The sequence below is a fragment of the Quercus robur genome, chromosome 9 (genome assembly GCF_932294415.1).
Source record: "Quercus robur chromosome 9, dhQueRobu3.1, whole genome shotgun sequence".
Lineage (NCBI taxonomy): Eukaryota > Viridiplantae > Streptophyta > Magnoliopsida > Fagales > Fagaceae > Quercus > Quercus robur.
Genome location: NC_065542.1, coordinates 52,602,653 through 52,621,368, shown reverse-complemented (window position 1 = coordinate 52,621,368; position 18,716 = coordinate 52,602,653). Strand labels below are relative to the sequence as shown.

Below are 18,716 nucleotides of genomic sequence, written 5' to 3'. Positions count from 1 at the left end.
TACTACTACTACCTTGTTCATCCTTGTTTGCTACAAAAGAGGAAGTGAAAGCCTCCCCTTTCAAAATTGCTGATGATCAAACTCCTATTATTAGTCTTATTGAACAAAACAATTTTACTAACCAATCTTTGCATATTATTGGTCAACAGCTTGACCGTATTGAAGAAAAAATTGTTGAAAAACCTGTTTCTGAAAGACCTATTTTTGAAAAATCTATTTCAGTCAAAACTGAGAAACCTTTGATTGATTTACCTAGTCAAAGAGAAAAAGTTGTGTTTAAAGGTTAAAACTGAGGGTACTTCTACTTCGACTGCTCGAACTATTTCCAAAAAGAAATTTGTTCCTGATGAAAATACAGATTCTGATACTATTTCTTCTGTTTCTTCTGTTCCTGCAAAAAGGATCTTTGATGATGATTTCCCATAAATTAAAAGATTTGTTGGAAACTCCAAACCCATGTCTTTTACAAAAAACTGGTATTCAAAACCTACTCCTCCTGATATGCTGTTTGAAGAAAGATCTTTTCAAACGCAGTTTTCTGTTTCTGCTGATAAGCTTTATGAATGGAATATTGATGGTTTGTCTGAACAAGAAATTATTAATAAAATGAGTCACATGTCTATGGTTGGTATTGCTTATCAAAATAATCATGATCTTGATCAACCTGAAATTGTTAATCTACTTGTTACTGGTTTTTCTGGAACTCTACGCAAATGGTGGGATTCATACATCACTGAAGAGTCCAAAGAGTCCATTAAACATGTATATATATATATATATATATATATATCAGTATCCTTTGCTTTTCATCATTCATCATATTCTATTGTTGATCTCATTATTCTTGTTTTGGTTATCTATTGGGGCACCAATTATACGGTTAGTGGCATGTTGGTTGATATACTTGGGATATGATTTTGGTCATTTTAGGATGCGTTTGAGCCTTTCAAGCTAACCCTTTTACAGATGTAATCATTAGAAACCATGTTGAGCCTAAAATTGAGCCTTTTTCTTTGATTGAGCCACATTCTCATACCTACTCCTTGTGTTGTTGAGCCACTTATATAATCTCCCTTCACCAAATTATTTTCAAAATATGCCCTATAATTTATTATGGTATGCAAAGAATTGTTCTGTTATTATTCTTATGGTGGAATTTGGTTGAAATTTAACATTAATGGGTTCTTGTACAAAGTTGTTTAATGAAAAAAAAAAAAAAGAAAGAGAGAAGAAGAAGAGAAAAGTGAAGAATAAATTGAAAAAGAAAAAAAAAAGAAAAAGAAAAAGAAAAAGAAAAAGAAAAAGAAAAAGAAGAATGAAAAGGGAATGCAAATTTTAGAAAGCAATTCTTGTGAACCATTGTTACAAAGGCCTCTAGCATGTTTTTGAAATTATTTGTGCATCCTTTCCTTTCTTTGTTTCACCTATTCACCTTTGACCCCATTACAACCAAGAATGAATGACCAATTGATCCTAGGTGGGATTTTGGTAAGAATGGTGGAGTCCCTAATTGATGACATCTTTCATGAGATCTTTGTGTTATTTCATTTTTCATCTTTCCCATAAAAAAATTTTCATCTTTCCCATAAAAAAAAAAAAAAAAAAAAAAAAAAAAAAAATCATCATCCAAATCTCGGAGTGAATTCTTTGGACAAATACTTATTCAAGTGAGGTTTGGGTTTGGAGCAAATAAAATTTTGGTGTGTTCTCTCATTCATATGTGTTATGGGTTAGCTGTTAAGATGATTATTGGCTCTGCACACAAACCCTTTTTTGAGGTTTTGTTGATTCTTGGACTTGAATAGCATCTTATGATCTTTAGTGAATGACTTGTTCAAGTGTTTGATAATTTAGCCTCATCACATGTATCTTTTGAGAAACTACATTTGTGGCTAGTGTGCTGTAAACCCTCACAAGACACAACTCGTCCACTAGGGATCGCCTAGGGGTTTAAAGGCTTGTTGCATATGCTAAATGCAACCGAATTTGCCAGCGAAAGTGGTATCATATTTTTGCATTTATTTTATTTTATTTTTTCTTTTAGTTTTTGCTTGGAAGGGTTAGTGTGGACTTCATGAGTTTTGTGATTGCTAGAGACTAGCAATGTTCGGTTTTTTTGGGGGGGGGGGGGATGTGATAATAGCTTAAAAGTACAATATTATCATAGTTTTGGTAGGCATTATCACATCTATTTTGTATTTATTCCCATAATTACACATAAATATGAAAGTTTGCAAGTTTTCTCTAAAATATACTCATTACGTGTGTTTTTCTCTTGTAGGAGATTTAAAATAATGAGCTAAGCATGCAAACATGAAGTCAAGAGAATCCAAGGGTGAAAATCAATTGAGAAGTGGCTTTTGAAAAATTTGGTGAGTCAAAGATGCGTAGAAACATAAAAGGAAAGAAAAAAATTCGTTTGAGCCAAAAATGGAAAAAATCCTGGCATGAAAATATTCTGACCAGTTTTGGTATTTTGGCCATTTCTTTTTACTCCTATATCAGATTGACTTGATTCTTATGGTCACGGAAAGAGAACTTAAAGATCTAAAGTTTTGTAGTTTACCAAAACTTCAGAATCTGCTGTATTAAATCCCAAAATTGACTTGGAAGTTGACCCACAGTAGAAAAAGGGAATTGACATTTTATATTTTCCTTTTTGGGAAGCATGTGTTTTAGGGTTTTGAATGTTGTAAATATTAAAGGGATACAAGGTCAGCCATGTTTTTGGCTGCTGGGAAACCTTATTTTTCATCAATTTTTGAGAGTTTTTATTTTCTATGGAAGCTTAAAAATCTAAGCTAGGGTTAGAGGTGAATCCCCAATGTTGTAAGTTGTCCACTATTTAATCCAAGCATGTTTTTCACATTTTGATTATTGAAATAAATTGTTCACTTTTTATAATTGTATTATTAGATTGATATTTGATTTCTAATTCTTTCATAAGTCTATTCTTGAATCTTCTTATTGTTAGAATAGGGTTTTATAATCTCTTTAGTAAAACGTGATAATCTTGTTAGATACTCCCTCCGTCCCACTTTGTTTGTCCTCTATTTCATTTTGGGATGTCCCAAAATACTGTCCTGTTTCTAAAAATAAAAGTTATTAATATACTAATGTTCCTATTATATCCCTATTAATTTACTAATTCAATTTTTTGATAAATTTATTTAAGGGTAGTTTTGGAAATTTATACATTTTTAAAAGGTAGACAAGACAATAAATGATGTCCCCTTAAAAAATTTGACTTTTCAAACAGGACAAACAAAGTGGGACGGAGGGAGTATTACTTTTGTCATAGTATTGCCTTTAGGGTATGTGATGTTCTTGAGTTTTTCTAGCAAAGTTATTATTTTCTAGACTAAATTGTTGAAACAATTGATGAATATAATCAACCAAAGAGAGTTTTATTAATTAAGCTTATTTCTAAATCTTCTAATTCGATAGTTATGTGTTTACTTACCCGATTGTGTACTAAATTGTTTTATTGGTGGACAAAACCTAACGCCCTAGTGATTTTAATTATTGAATCTTACCAAACTTTATTTTTCCTAAGTTTCAATCATATTTTTCTATATATTATTGGTGCTTTTGCCGTTTTCTTGTTTTGATTTTCTTGGTGGAACGACAATCTTAGCTACACTACAATTTCTGTTACAAAATTGGATGACATCAGCGTATATTGTCTCAAGACAGTGACTTGGTCCACGTCTCAACCTTGCCATCTAAAAACATATATTAATTGACGGTAACTATTTTCGTACGTTATGAGATCAATTTGTAGCATCATCGAGGTAATATCTCTCAACTGTTCTTTAGTTTTATGGTAAATCTATTTTATGTGAATTTTAATCATTTACATGATATGTTGAATGTAATGAAATTTAATTTATTTATCAATTATTGTTCTTAGGAACAACATCAAATGCTCATGTATGCAAGGGTGGAATGTCTCAAAACGACTTTTGTCAAAGATTTAACCTCAAAAGTAATATTAGGAAATCCATTTATGGCTTTAATTTATCCTTTTCAAACATCAAAAGAAGGTATTAGTATTGAAATTTTAGGACAAAGGGTATTATTCAAATATATTGTACCCCCAATAAAAGAAGTGAATCAGTTAAAAGGAATGTCAAATTTTTAAAGAAATAAACACAATTACAAAAGAACGAATTAATAGAAAAGAAAAAAAAATGTATCTAAAGCAAGGAGTTAAAAAAGTCACTAATGAGAGAGAGAGAGAGTTATTATTAGTAGTTCTTCGGACAAAATGGGCTTCTGCCATTTTCAGCCAAATTAATTAGCCTTTTGCCCTTCTTCCCAAATTAAATAGGGAAATATCCCTCTTTTGAAACTCGACTTTCTCAAAATCGAGTAAAAAAAAAAAAAAATTCGGGAGCCCTATAGTGACCTTTTTAAGGACCTATAGTGACGTTTTAAGAAATATAGTGACGTTTTGTAACTTGATATCCATGAAATCGAGTTATAGGCAATAAAATTGCCTATAATTTATTGCCTATAACTCGATTTCATGGATATCAAGTTACAAAACGCCACTATAAGTCCTTAAAAACGTCACTATAGGTCCTTGAAAACGTCACTATAAGGCTTAACTCGATTTTGAAAAAGTCGAGTTTCAAAAGAATGGCATTTCCCTATTTAGTTTGGGATGAAGGGCAAAAAGCTAATTAATTTTCTTGAAAATGGCAGAAGCCCATTTTGTCCGTAGTTCTTCTATGGACACCCAATTAATTTGCACATTTGTTAACATGTGATTGTTTACTTACGCATGGGTCAACTATATTTAGCGAAAAGTAATCCAAGTGTTGCTTTCCAAGTATCTAAATAAGTGTCGAAGTGTGTCGTCCTGGACACTTTCATTACTAATCAAAGATTCTTTCTCAAAAAAAAAAAAAAAAGATTCTGACGGTGGGAAAAAAGGAGGAGGGCTACCGGCACTATTTACTAAATCTCAAGGAGGGAGGTTAAAAAAAATAGTTTGATAGTCTTGCCAATCCCTCGTCCATGACTATAGATATGTTCATAAAAAAAAAGTCTATATATAGCATTTATCAAAATATATAGTTTTTGATAATTTTTATATTAAATATATGACAATAAGCTAAATGCTATCTTAATTTCAAAAAACTAAAAGCTAAATTAATTTAAAAAAAATGAAAAACTGAGACAGAAAGTCAAAAATAAATAAATAAAGAGTTCCGTTAATGGCTACCTTTAGGTATTTGTTAATGTATTCTATTAATACAACTTTTATAAAAAATATAAGAAACGGTTAAAAAAATTGGGTTACTTTTTTTTTTTTTTTTTTTTTTTTCTCGCGTAAAAATATTCTAAAATTATTTTCTAACAACCGCCATTGGTTAACTTTCACCCAAATAAAAGCCAAAGGCACTCATAGTTATAGTTGACATTCAAGGAAACAGAAACTAATATTATATAGTATATTTTTTTTTGTTGAGGAACAATAGAAGGAACAGAAATATAGACAAAAGGTTATTATTAGTCTAACATTAAAAATTGAATGGTCAGAAATAGATCACGCATGTCCACCCATCCCTTTTTAATTCGTGCCTTTTTGTCCTCTCGTAGTCCAAAACTCCAAGTACTAATTACGGTTGATCAGTAACGACTACCCGTAAAAAAAGGATTTGGGATGGAAAGACAGATTTAAAAAGAACAAAGAGACACCTGAAACCTCTCACAAATATTTTCTTACTAGGAAGAAAAATAGTAGTGATGGGGGCGGAGAGAGTGCAAGACATTGCTAAATCTTCAGAGGAAACAATCCCTGATGCGTTCATTAGGTTAGAGACTGAGCAACCTGGGATCACAACTGTCCATGGGGCTGTCCTTGAGGTCCCAACCATTGATTACAGTGACCCAGATGAGGAAAAGGTCCTCAGTGCAATTGAGGATGCGGCTCGCAACTGGGGAATGTTCCAAATTGTGAACCATGAAATTCCTAGCGAGGCCATAGCCAAATTGCAGGCTGCTGGGAAGGGTTTCTTTGAGCTTTCTCAAGAGGAAAAAGAGGTTTATGCTAAGCCTTCAGGCTCTAAGTCCATGGAAGGCTATGGCACAGCGCTTCAGAAAGAAGTGGAAGGGAAGAAAGCATGGGTTGACCATTTGTTCCATAAGATATGGCCTCCTTCTGCCATTAACTACCGGTTCTGGCCTGAGAACCCAGCTTTTTACAGGTTTGAATAATCAATATATATATATATATATATGGTAGTACGTATCTAAAATCTAATTAATATTATTCATCATCACTAACTATATATAGTTATATATTCTTTAATTTTCTTTTGGTGTTATTTTTTTTGCACAAATTATGAATTAATCCATTGCTTTTCATGCATTTCGGTGGTGCATCTACGAGTTTGAAGTGAAAAGCATGAATTTGTTCACTTTGGTAGGTTCAGGAATAGGTGCACATTAATGGAATAGGGACAAGAGGCCATGCACACTACGATTCGGTTATAGCTATAACTCTTAACCCAGATCTACATTACGTCACTCAATGTCCATACTTTTCATGCCAAATATTAATATCCTCACCTCATCCATGATGTGAAAAAAGTGTCAAAACCGATTGCCTAATTTAGCGATGAAATAAAAAAAATTATATTAAAAAAGAAAAAAACCGCAAGAGGGAAAACTTTTTAACATCATAAATTATATTTCACAATTTTTATGTCATTACTCTAACGTGGCAGACTATGAACAATTAATTATTACTTATCATTACTTACGCATAAACCCACAGTTTTTCTTCACCTATCACGTCATAGTTGTGAAAATTTTTGGGGTCTTAGACTTTTTTCTTTTTAACTTCAATTCGGTCATAATTCATTAGATACATACAATTGCACCTTGTGTAATATTGCATAGCGGAGCCAGAAATATTTTTAGGCAGTCAAGCTTTATATATATATATAATTAAATTCAAAGAATAACATACACATATATTTATTTATTGTTTATACATGAAATGTTTGTAACTTTTATTTAACATAAGATTTTTTTTTAGTAAAAAAAAATATTTACATTAAATAAGTGCTTATATCTTTGCCAAAAAAAAAAAAAAAAGTAAGTCTTGACATGTCTAAATATATACAAGTCAATTTAATAGAAATAAAATATAATTAAATTACATATGATATACATAAAATATATTTTAATTTAATGAGCTATATATGACATAAGAGTAATTTTTTAGAATAAAAAAAATGCATTAGTCAATAATATAAATGCATTATATGTTTTTAGTAAAAATTTAGGGAGCATTATTGAAATTTATGTCCAAGATTATTTTTTTTTATATATACTAAAAATACAGGGAATGAGGATTTTTGAAATGTCAAGGGAAGCATGGCCCCTAGTCCCCACTCCCTCTGCCATAGATTGCCCCTGAATCCGTTTGTTGGTATTTTACTAATTATCAAACAAAAGGAGGAAAAAAAAAAAAAACCAATTCATTAATTAATTGAAAGAAAGCAACCAAAAAGGGAAGAAAATAGCTTTCACTAGTTGGCTTTTCTGTCGATTAGCTTAGCATGGCTCCATAACCTCCATCCCTTTATTACCTATGTCTATATGAGAGAGAGTAATACTATAGACATAAACTATTTTACAATATTTTTACAAAATATTAGTGCCACAAAAAGTTTCACAATATTTACCACAATTTGTCATGTAACGAGTTGTGAGTGGTGAAGAAAAATTAGTAGATTCATGGGTCAACATCTCCACCATTGACAACTTTTGCCACAACTACTTTCTCGTGTTTATATATACACCACCAATTGAACCCAAATATGTTATGGTTGCATTCAATCCCCCTCCAACCAGGTCACTAGAGTTTTTACAAGAACTAAAAATTAAGGAAAGTAGTCTTTAATTGGTAAAGAAACAAAGCGTTAACTTTTTTTTCATTCTTTCCATGGATGAATGCATATATACATACAAATCCAAAAAATTGACCTAAATTCTTAGATTCAATTATTACTACGTTTTTAAAGGGTTGTTTGTGGCTGTGATGGCAGGGAGGCCAATGAGGAATATGCCAAGCACCTGCATGGGGTGGTGGAAAAGCTGTTCAAGAGCCTATCATTGGGTTTAGGGCTTGAAGGGCATGAGTTAAAGGAGGCTGCAGGTGGTGATAACTTGGAGTACCTTCTCAAGATCAACTACTACCCACCGTGTCTGCGTCCTGATCTGGCTCTAGGTGTGGCAGCTCATACTGATATGTGCACCATCACCATTCTTGTGCCAAACGATGTGCAAGGTCTCCAGGCTTCTAGGGATGGCCTTTGGTATGATGTCAAGTACATCCCCAATGCCCTGGTTATCCACATTGGGGACCAAATTGAGGTATTTTATTCTAAATTTGATGGATATTAATCATTCAAAAAAAAAAAAGTGAAACATCTAGAAATGATGCAAAAATAAAATGCCACAGTGAAAAAATAATATGAACCTATCAATCAAGTTTAATCAGGGCAGCTAGATACATTCTAAGGTCAAAAGCGAGAAATTACATTGAGGTTTTAATTTTTTCTTTTTAATTTTATGTCAATTAAATTAAATTTATATATTATAATTTTTTGGCGAAACTATATAGTTGGTCCCTAAAATTTATCTATTGAACATTTTTGGTCCCTAAAATTTCAAGTGAGTGCTATTGGTCCCCAAAATTTTAAATATGAGTGTTATTGGTTCATCCGTTAATATCTATTGATTTGTTTGCCTATGTGTCTAACGAATCAATGATGCAGCATGTTGGAAGTGATGTGGCAACCTATTTATTATTTAAAAATTACACATTACATTATAGACATAAAATCGGGTAAACCCAAATAATGTGGGTCCTTGACACAACAAACCCATTAAAACTAGGTCTTTCTCCAAATTCAAAGTTCTTGGATTTATTTATCTTTTCCTCTGTTTTCTTGGAATCCAAACAGGACCAAGAAATATGTCAGTTTCTATATTTTTCAGCTATGGTACCTAAATATTGGCTCACAAAAAGATGACCAAAGTGCTACTAGTGCATTATTGGATCTTGTAATCGAAAACCATGTTGCATCTACCAACCTTGCGAATCGTGCTACTTCTAGAAGTGAGATAGTTTACTCAATTTAGATTCTAGTTTCTACTTTGTGTGTCTTCTTCTATTGCTACTACTATAGTGGCGGAGATCCGAAGTAGCAAAATCCTGTACAAAATCCTTATTCTATATATAGTTATCTGACTTTGAATGAGACATATTTCTAGACCATGTTTGGATTCTAAGAAAACAAAGAAAAATGGAAAAAAAAAAAAATCTAGAAACTTTGAATTTGGAGAAAGACCCGATTTTGATGTGTTGAAGACCCATATTATTTGGGTTTACCCGGTTTTGATGTATATAATGTGATGTGTAAATTTTTAATAATATATATAAGTTGCCAGTGCCATATCACTTAAAACATGCTAAGCCATTACTCCATTTGATACATAAGCAAATAAACTAACAGAAGTTAATGAAGGAATCAATAACACTTATATTTAAAACTTCAAGGACCACCGCGCACCCTTGGTGTGGTAGTCACTCAACAAGCATAAATACTTATGGAGTGTGGGGGGTAAGGATGGGGGTTCAAGTCTCCAAGAAGGAGCTCCACACACATATACACTTAGATTAGGCTAGAGTAGAAATTCTATCTTGTAAAAAAAAAAAAAAAAAAAAAAAAAAAAAAAAATCAAGGACCAATAGTGCTTATTTGAAACTTTAAGGACCAAAAGAGCTCAACAAGTAAACTTAAGGGTCCAACATTGTAGTTTCGCCTAATTTTTTTTATTTAAAAACAATTCTTCTTGTTTTTGAAATGCAAAATTAACAATTGAATTTTTGTATTTAAGTTTTACTAATATCTCATTTTCAATAGATAATATATAATATACTTAATTGTCTTATGATATAATCAATTTTAAGTAGGATTTTATCAATTTTATTTTTATTTTTATTTTTACAATTGTAACAAGAATTGTCAATAAAATTTAATAAGTGACATACATTTGGGAAAAAAAAAATCTAAGCTTTTATATAATCAAGAATTGTTATATTGTATCCTTTTTTTATGGATGCTATATTATGTCTTTGAACATCATTATGATACATTTCATTTTTATCATTAATCTCTCTCTCTCTCTGTTTTGATTAAAATATTTTAGTAAACATTTATCATTAAAAAATATTTACAAATAATAAAACACTATCTACAATATTATAATATGACCAAAAAAAAATAAAATTCAAAGCATAGAATAATAAAATCTGATCTATTAAAGAAATTATTGCAACTTAACTTTAATATCAGATCTCCCAATTGCCTCAATCTATCCAAGAAAATTCAGATTAAACACATAAATTAATGAATATAATAATAACCAAATCAAGAATAATTTCATATAAAGAATCAAACATCATGGTTCAAATATAAAATTTAACAAAAAGATTGAAAATTTATTTATTTTTAAATGAGAGTTATTTACCTTGGGTAAGCCAATCCATAGTTATGAAACTTAAAATCTAAATTTCAATTTTGATTTTGGTGTCAAGAGAGAGATCTAGAGTGTGTGAGATATTGTTTGGTATGTGGATTAGTAAAAGATTAGATAGCTAATATTGAAATTTTGTTTACAAAAACTAAAATATCAAATTGTTTGGGGAAATTAATTGTCTATGATTAAAAAAAAAAAATATATATATATATATATTTATATATATAATTTAAGATTTCCATTTGTTTGGGCTTCCATTACACCTATATGTTAGGGGTGATATGGGAAAAATGCACAATCCACATGTTTTTTTATGAAATCAATTATCATCCTACTACAATTTAGGCTTATCCTACCATTATTATCCTAGAGTTGGCCCTGAGTTTGACTATATGGTGAAAACAAATTAAAGAAGGCTTAAGTTGTTCACTGTATGGGGCGTTGTCCTGATATCTGGACCTTTTAGCTTGGACACACTCTATTACTCATACTTACACTTTACCACAATTTGTTTAGGTGTTAACTAAGAATTGGATTACATCACTTACACATGGCTTGAATTTAACACTTGAAACACTCCAATCACCAATTGACATATAAGCAAATTGTGACAAAGTGTGTGCCGAAGGTTATGTCCTTAGATTTGTTGCAACTATTGATATTATTGTAAGTAGACCAATAACTCTATGAGAGAATTATTTTGTGGCAGATCCTGAGCAATGGAAAGTATAAGAGTGTGCTTCATAGGACCACAGTTAACAAGGAAAAGGCAAGAATGTCCTGGCCAGTATTCATGGAGCCACCATCAGACTTTGAAGTAGGACCTCATCCCAAGCTTGTTAACAAAGAAAATCCGCCAAAATTCAAGACCAAGAAATTCTCTGACTATGTTTACTGTAAGCTTAACAAGATTCCCCAGTAAATGAGAGAATCAATGTACGTAGCTGTGGCTGCGTCAGTGTTGCACACTACTCCCACAGGTCATATTTTATTGAACTGGTATTAGACTATTAGTTAGTAGCATATAATGTCTTTCCCGAGTCCATTGAAAGCCCTTCGGATTTAGAGTTTGACAACTTAAGATTTCCCTTTCCCATTTTTTATAATCCCTATTCCAACATTGTGTTAGACTTTCATGTGCTGCGGGTTGGTTAATTGGGGAGTCTGATTTTTTGTTTAATATTGTGTTTTAAGAAAATAAATGATGTTGAGCCACCTGTATTAAATATTGTGTTTTAAGTAAATAAAAATAGTGTATCATGTCCATTTTATCTTTTGTCTTTTTGAAAAAAATGATAAAATGAGTTTGATGAGCCCAATCTTACCAAACTGTGTGAACAGTACGTCTGGAGTAACTTTTTACTTTGAAAACTTCACTACAACAAAATGTTTTTTCAGTGATGAAAAAATTCGTCACTAAAAGTCCAATTTTTCGTCACTAAGGACCTTTAGTGACGAAATTGGACTTTTAGTGACGAAACTCATTTCGTCACTGTAGCCTCGTCACTAAAAGTCCTGGTGACGAAAAATTTCGTCACTAAATGTTTTACTCACTAAAAATACTATTCAGTAACGAAAATATTTCATCACTAAAAACACTTTAGTTTACTAAATCATATTTAGTGACAAATAATTTCGTCACTAAAACTATGTTCGGGTACATATAGATTTTTAAGAAAATCCAGGCACATATAGTGACGAAAGTTTTTGTCACTAAAACCATTACTTAAAAAATTTTGCTATATTTAGTGATAAAATTTTCGTCACTAAAACAATTTTTTGTTGCTATATTTGTGACGAAAAAATTCGTCACTAAAACTTATTTTCTGTTTTTTTTTTTTTCATGGCTTTAATATTAACCTTTAATCTGTCATTACATTATTAAAATCTCACATTTGAATAACACATTTATTTCAACAACACATTTATAAAAAAAGATCCATACATTCCATAAGTAAAAAATAAAACAAGTATCCAATTTAAACTCCTTTCATACAAGTATACAATAATTGTTTGCAACACATACAATAAATCAAGATGTTTTATAATAATACAAAAAGTATAACATAATATAATTAGAACTAACGGAAGATGTCCTCATGCCTCTTGCTTAGCTCGTGCCTCTTGGTCCCTAGCTTGCTCCTCTTGGTACAATTGAAGTCTTCTAAAACTTCATGTACTATTGGAATCACTGCTTGATCATAAAGATCTCTTTGTTGAGCTGAGGAACCAAAAACCTACATATTACCACAAACAAAATCTTAGCATCTACCATCAAATATGAAACTAGATTCTCAAAACTAACATTGTTTAACATTTCTGACATACACATTCAAGTTTTTTTTTTTTTTGCTAACATTAAGTGGGGGAGGGAGATTCAAACTCAAGTTCTCCTGCCTTTATAGAGAACTGGATAATGTGCCAATGCCGCTAAGTACAAGGCTCTTGGTGACATATACATTCAAATTCTAGGACTCCCTTATACTTTCCATTTCAGTGTTCGGGTGTAAAGGTGTGCATGGTGGCACATCATTTAATATTCTATTCTTACTACACCAAGGAATGAATACTTATTTTAGAGGACAAGACACCGTGCACACCATTAAATGGATATTTTCCATTTCAAAAACAAATGAAGAGGACCCTGTTCTTAGAAAAAAAAATTACTTAACAAGAACACGCCTCTTTACCTACTCATTTTACCCTTTTCTATCCAAGTTCTATGTATATAGCCCTTACATTAGATCACCTTGAAATAATGTGAAACCAAAGAATCCCCCATAAACAACTAATTAATCTTTGAACCTTAATTCTTGAAAGCAACAACCAAACAATTATAAGTAAATATTGAACCACACTTTGAAACAAACACCCGAATGCCAAAACATCAAAGTCTAAGTAAAACCCAATACCCCATTTGTGAAAATCTACTCATCACACTTTAACCCTCCTCAAAAAGTTCATACAATTTTCACCAATCTCAAAAATCCACTTCCCATATCATATATATACAAACTAATTGAAATGAATGAAGTAGTACCTAATCTATTCATCACACTTTAACCCTCCTCAAAAGGTTCATTCAATTTTCACCAATCTCAAAAATCCAACACAACCCACCTTATAACACCATGCAAGCTACCCGCTTGCTCCTACACAATAACCCACCACAAAACCAATCACAAACATCACAAATATAGAGTGTTTACAAGTATTGAAATTAATTAAAGTACTATTCATCACATCTAATCAACAAGGTCCATTCACATTTGCAAGAAATTAAAAACACTCCAAATATAAATTTAAACCGCCTTATAACATCATGCAAGCCACCTGCTTGCTCCAGCACAACATACCACCACAAATCCAATTTCCAACATCACAAGTTTAGAGTTTTATAAGTTTTTAACTAGAATTTACTTACTTTGCTCAAGATAAGTTTACAACTTTTAGAAAAAATCCAAAGTTACTGCAAACAATGTGTATTTAGTCTGCAAAAGAAAAGTTAAATTTATAAGTACAAAAGTTAAAGAAAAGTTAAACAAGCAGATAAAACAATAATTAGAACCGTCAATGAAGAAAGATATTTACTGGGGAATGAAAAGCTTGTAAACAACCAAATGTCAGCTCAAATATCTAATTCTTCAAAATCACTACCCCACATGAAAACTAGCAAACAAAGTCACAATCTAGAAACAACACTACTTGTACTATAATGGAAAAATCAGATTCAAAAATCAACCATTCAACTGAACAGCTCTTTAGAGAAACAACACCAACCATTCACCTAATTGTGAAGAATCACCCAATTCAACACCAACATAAAGATGGTGCAACTAACACTATTTAACTAGAGATTTCCCCCTGTTCAACAACCATTATCAACATACCAACTATTAATACAAAAGCTTTCACCAAAAATCCCACATTTATATCACTAAAACTTGCAAAAGAGTAACACACATTATTATTATTATATCATAGAGTCCAAAATGAATCCAAATCCTATAAAACACTGCCTTAAGTTTCTACTAAAAAGCAAGCAATTGTTTAACATTTTCAATTAAATCAATCAAGCAACACAATACAACAAACAAGTAATCTTTCCCTATTTTGGAGCAAACACATAAGTAATCACCCATTGTTGTTTCAAAAACTAAGTGTTGTATATTTACTTCCATACTATTGTAACATTGTCAGGTACTACATTGTTGTATTGCTAGGCTAACTTCCCTTTTATATACAGGCCCCATGCATAGTTTCTCTATGTGATTAAGTAATACATTCCTGATTCCATCAAAGTTAAAACAAATGACTACTCACATAAGTAATTGAAAACCATTACAAGCATCAACTAGAAAGAATCCAGGCAAAAGAAAATATCTAATAACTTAGTTACCATATCTTTCTCCCAACAAAACCAATCCATCCCGAGTAATACCGGATCCTGCAAGTACATCAAATAATATTGAAACTGAACATGCTACATAGATTTAACACACTGAAGGAGTTTAGTACTTACCATCATCCTCCACTTTCACATAACACGTGCCAACCCCTACATAAACCGATACCTAAAACCACAACAATAACAATAAAATTATCAATTCTCATAATTTCAATAAAAATTTAAAAAAACAAAAACAAAAACAAATTATGTATTTCCAACATGGAAAAACAAACTCAAATTTGGATCACTAAACAAAAATTAACAAAAAAATACCCATTACACGAATTGATGCGTCGCCGATTATGGTGGGAGGCGAAGGGTCGTCGGAAGCGTTGCCAAATGGTGCAAACTGAAGCGTCGCCGGATGGTGCGAACTGAAGCGTCGTGATCGGCGCCGATGGCACCAACAGCGAGCTGAAGCATTACCATTGGCGCCAATGGCGAGCTGAAGCATCGCGATCGGCACCGATCGCCAACAGTGACGCTTAAGCATCGCGATCGGCGCTGATCGCCAACGGGGATGCTTAAACGTCACGATGGCGCCAACGGCAGCACAGCAAGCTCGATCGGCGGCTACGACTGAGATCAGGTGAAGCGGTTGTGAGGTATTGAGTGAGGGAAAGAAAGAATCAGGTAAGGGAAGGAAAATAAAGTAGGAAAAGTGAAAAAAAAAAAAAAAAAAAAAAAAAAAAAAAAAAGATAAAAGGGGCTGAAGTGTTTTAAGTATTAAACTTTTAGTGACGACTTGTATGTCGTCACTATAGGCTACCTTTAGCGACGAAAATTTGTATTCGTCGCTGATACTCCCATCTAATTTTATGTTCCTTTTTTTAGTGACAACTTATTTTCGTCACTATTTGTCACATTTAGCAACAAAATGAGTTTCGTCACTAATAGTGTTCTTAGCAACATCTTTAGTGATGAACATTTTCGTCACAAAAAACTTAAACTTTTAGCGATGAAATAATTCATCACTGTAGATGAATTTAGTTTGGCGTCTACATTTTTGTTTGGCGCCTTTAGTTCAACACAACATATAGTGACGAAATTTAATTTTCGTCACTAAAAGTTACTAATTCTTTTATAAATAGTGACGAAATATAAATTTCGTCACTATATGGTACCTTTTTGTGACGAAAAAATTTTTCTCACTAAAATTCGTCACTGAAAATACATTTTGTTGCAGTGCTTATTGTTTGAAAATTGGTTTATAGCCTTAAAGTACCTAGAAAAAGTAGAGCTTTAAAAAGGAATAAAGCTTGTTACTAAGTTAAGAGTTTAAAAGAACAATGACAAACACACTTCTTTGTTCTTACAATTCACTCTTCTTGATACCTACCAATTATTGTTTGGAATGAAGAGTACTGAGCTTTGGCTTACATTACAAAACAAAAGATTTATGTTAAGCAAAAAAAAAAAAAAAAAAAAAAAAAAAAAAAAACAATACAAAGGTCAAAAGGATTAATTCCAATAAGGACTTGTTGAGGTTTTTTATTTTTTTTTTTTTATGTTTCTTGTACCTTAGACACGCATCTTGATGTTATTGGACAATGCTTAGTCTAGGTTTTTTCGAATAAGGAAGTTGGGTCTGGCACTCCGCGGAATGGGCTCCAAAATACCATTCTACCACTGCTAGTTTGTATGCAAGCGTTGAGTCCAAAGTCCAAGAGAAGACACTGTAAAGTGAGCTTATCCTCTGTTTTTGTCGTAGAAGGAAATTTTCTCCAATTTCTGCCATAGGACTGACTTTTCTACTGTGTAGTAAAACCTTCTGCTGTGTAGTAAAGCTCTTTGCTACACAGTAAAGCTTCCTGCTGTGCAGTAAAGCTTTGTACACTTTTTTGCAATGTAAATGACTATTCTTCATTTTATACCGCAGAAATACTTTTCTTCTTCTTGCTCATAAACAAATCTAAAACTCAAAGAAAATACCCATCAAGCAAGTGTTAGTTTACATGGATTAGCATATTCTCAAATATATACATACATATATTTGTAAATACACTTATACGTATTCACATAAATGTATATAAAATATATGGTAGAACATGAGATATAATGTATACACGTTGATAGGCCACAAATTGAATGACCCATTGTGATAGAAATTAATTAATTAATTAGCCAAGTTATTAATTAATCAATTTATCATGCAAACGCGTGGTAGCACAAACAAATCACCAATAAACTAAATATGCAGCGGAAAATAAATAATACAGTGATTTGTTTACAAATGGGGAAAACCTAACGGCAAAAACCCCATTGGGTGATTTTCAGGTCACCACTCCCGAAACTCCACTATTATCACAACAAGCGGTTACAAGTAAAGAAATCCCAGTACCTTACCAACCTACAGTTGAACCCTTACCCCAATACCCAATTGGACTTGTTCTGTAGTGACAGTTCCCATTTCAGATGCACAACTCTCAATACGTGACTAACCAATTGCACGGATCCCAGAATGCGACTTCAATCACCAACTAAGAAGGTTATTGGTTGCAAATTTCTTCAGTTTATCCACACGATGAAGATCAAGAAGATGCTTGGTCACAAATCCCTACGGTGCACATACACAGCAACTTCTTCAAGAGAAAGAGATGAACTAGGGCAAGAAGTTCATCTCCGGTCACAATTTGCTTGAACAAAGTTTGCTCAAAGCTTGTGCAACTTGTGAACACATTGACGGCCCTTAAACTGATCCTTTTATATGTCTATGTTTAGGAGAAAAGAAGGCCCAAAGACACATTCATGGATCCCAAGAAAATCATATTAGAATTCTGAAAATCTTAAACCTCGACAGATAGCAGGTGTCGAGCAGCTGTCGACCACACCGAATGAAGAACAACTTCCTTAAACTCGATAGATGCAGCTGTCGAGCTAGCTGTCGAGTTTTAATGATTTTGCACTTTGAACTTGTTTTCTTGAACAGACTTGAAGGCTTCAATACTTGATCTTGAAACAAGGTTTCTTGAAGTATTTAAAACATCCTAAATCTACCCAAATACAAATAAAGTGCGTTTTGTCAAAAGATAAGTCAATTACATAAAATCATGACATATGTTCTTAACAAGTGAAACACATATATCCTAACAATCTCCCCCTTTGGCAATCCGTGACAAAACCACAACAAACAAATGAACATATGAAAGAAGTCATAAATCACTCAACTCATATTCACTTGTTGAATACAATAAAATATATCCTAACATAAACTCTTGAAAAACTTTGCAAGAAGAGAGTTTATGGCAAGTAGACTTTGACAACCTGTATTTCTGAAACACTTTAAACAAAATTCATCAAGGCATCTTTGTGTGAAATAGAAATAAAATAGATTACATACAAGTATAAGAAACATGTGTATAAAGGGAGAAAAAAAACAACACATAAAGGGGTAGGTGAAAGAAAAACATACATCAATATAAATAAAGAGATAAGTACAATGTATGTGTAGAAATGGTCACAAGACCTCATGTACAAGAGTAATGTATCTAAAAAGAAAGAAAAGAAAAGATACATACTATCCTCACTACATCCCTAAAAAATGTATCAACACTCCCCCTAACAAAATGATCCTATATTAACTCTCCCCCTAATATGGACTACTCTCATACCAAAACTACTCCCCCTTTTTGTCACGAATGACAAAGGGTAAGAGTGTCAAGTAGACATCTCATCGGCAGAGCTAGCATCTCCATCA

The 18,716-nt window shown here is 32.2% G+C and overlaps 1 protein-coding gene across 1 annotated transcript; it reads left to right on the top strand.

Moving 5' to 3' along the window:
• Positions 1–5,624: 5,624 nt before the first annotated feature.
• On the top strand, positions 5,625–11,840 carry LOC126699048 (flavonol synthase/flavanone 3-hydroxylase-like). The gene is made up of 3 exons (XM_050396599.1): positions 5,625–6,218; positions 8,070–8,397; positions 11,279–11,840. Exons 1-3 carry the CDS (start codon positions 5,758–5,760, stop codon positions 11,489–11,491), a joined length of 1,002 nt encoding a protein of 333 aa, XP_050252556.1. The 5' UTR covers positions 5,625–5,757; the 3' UTR covers positions 11,492–11,840.
• The last annotated feature ends 6,876 nt before the right edge of the window (positions 11,841–18,716 follow it).

Bases quoted from the DNA above. Each gene is read 5' to 3' on its own strand.
- LOC126699048 (XM_050396599.1), top strand. From the start codon at position 5,758: ATGGGGGCGGAGAGAGTGCAAGACATTGCTAAATCTTCAGAGGAAACA. The intron at 6,219-8,069 runs GTTTGAATAATC...CTGTGATGGCAG, and splicing joins GAGAACCCAGCTTTTTACAG to GGAGGCCAATGAGGAATATG. The intron at 8,398-11,278 runs GTATTTTATTCT...ATTTTGTGGCAG, and splicing joins ACATTGGGGACCAAATTGAG to ATCCTGAGCAATGGAAAGTA.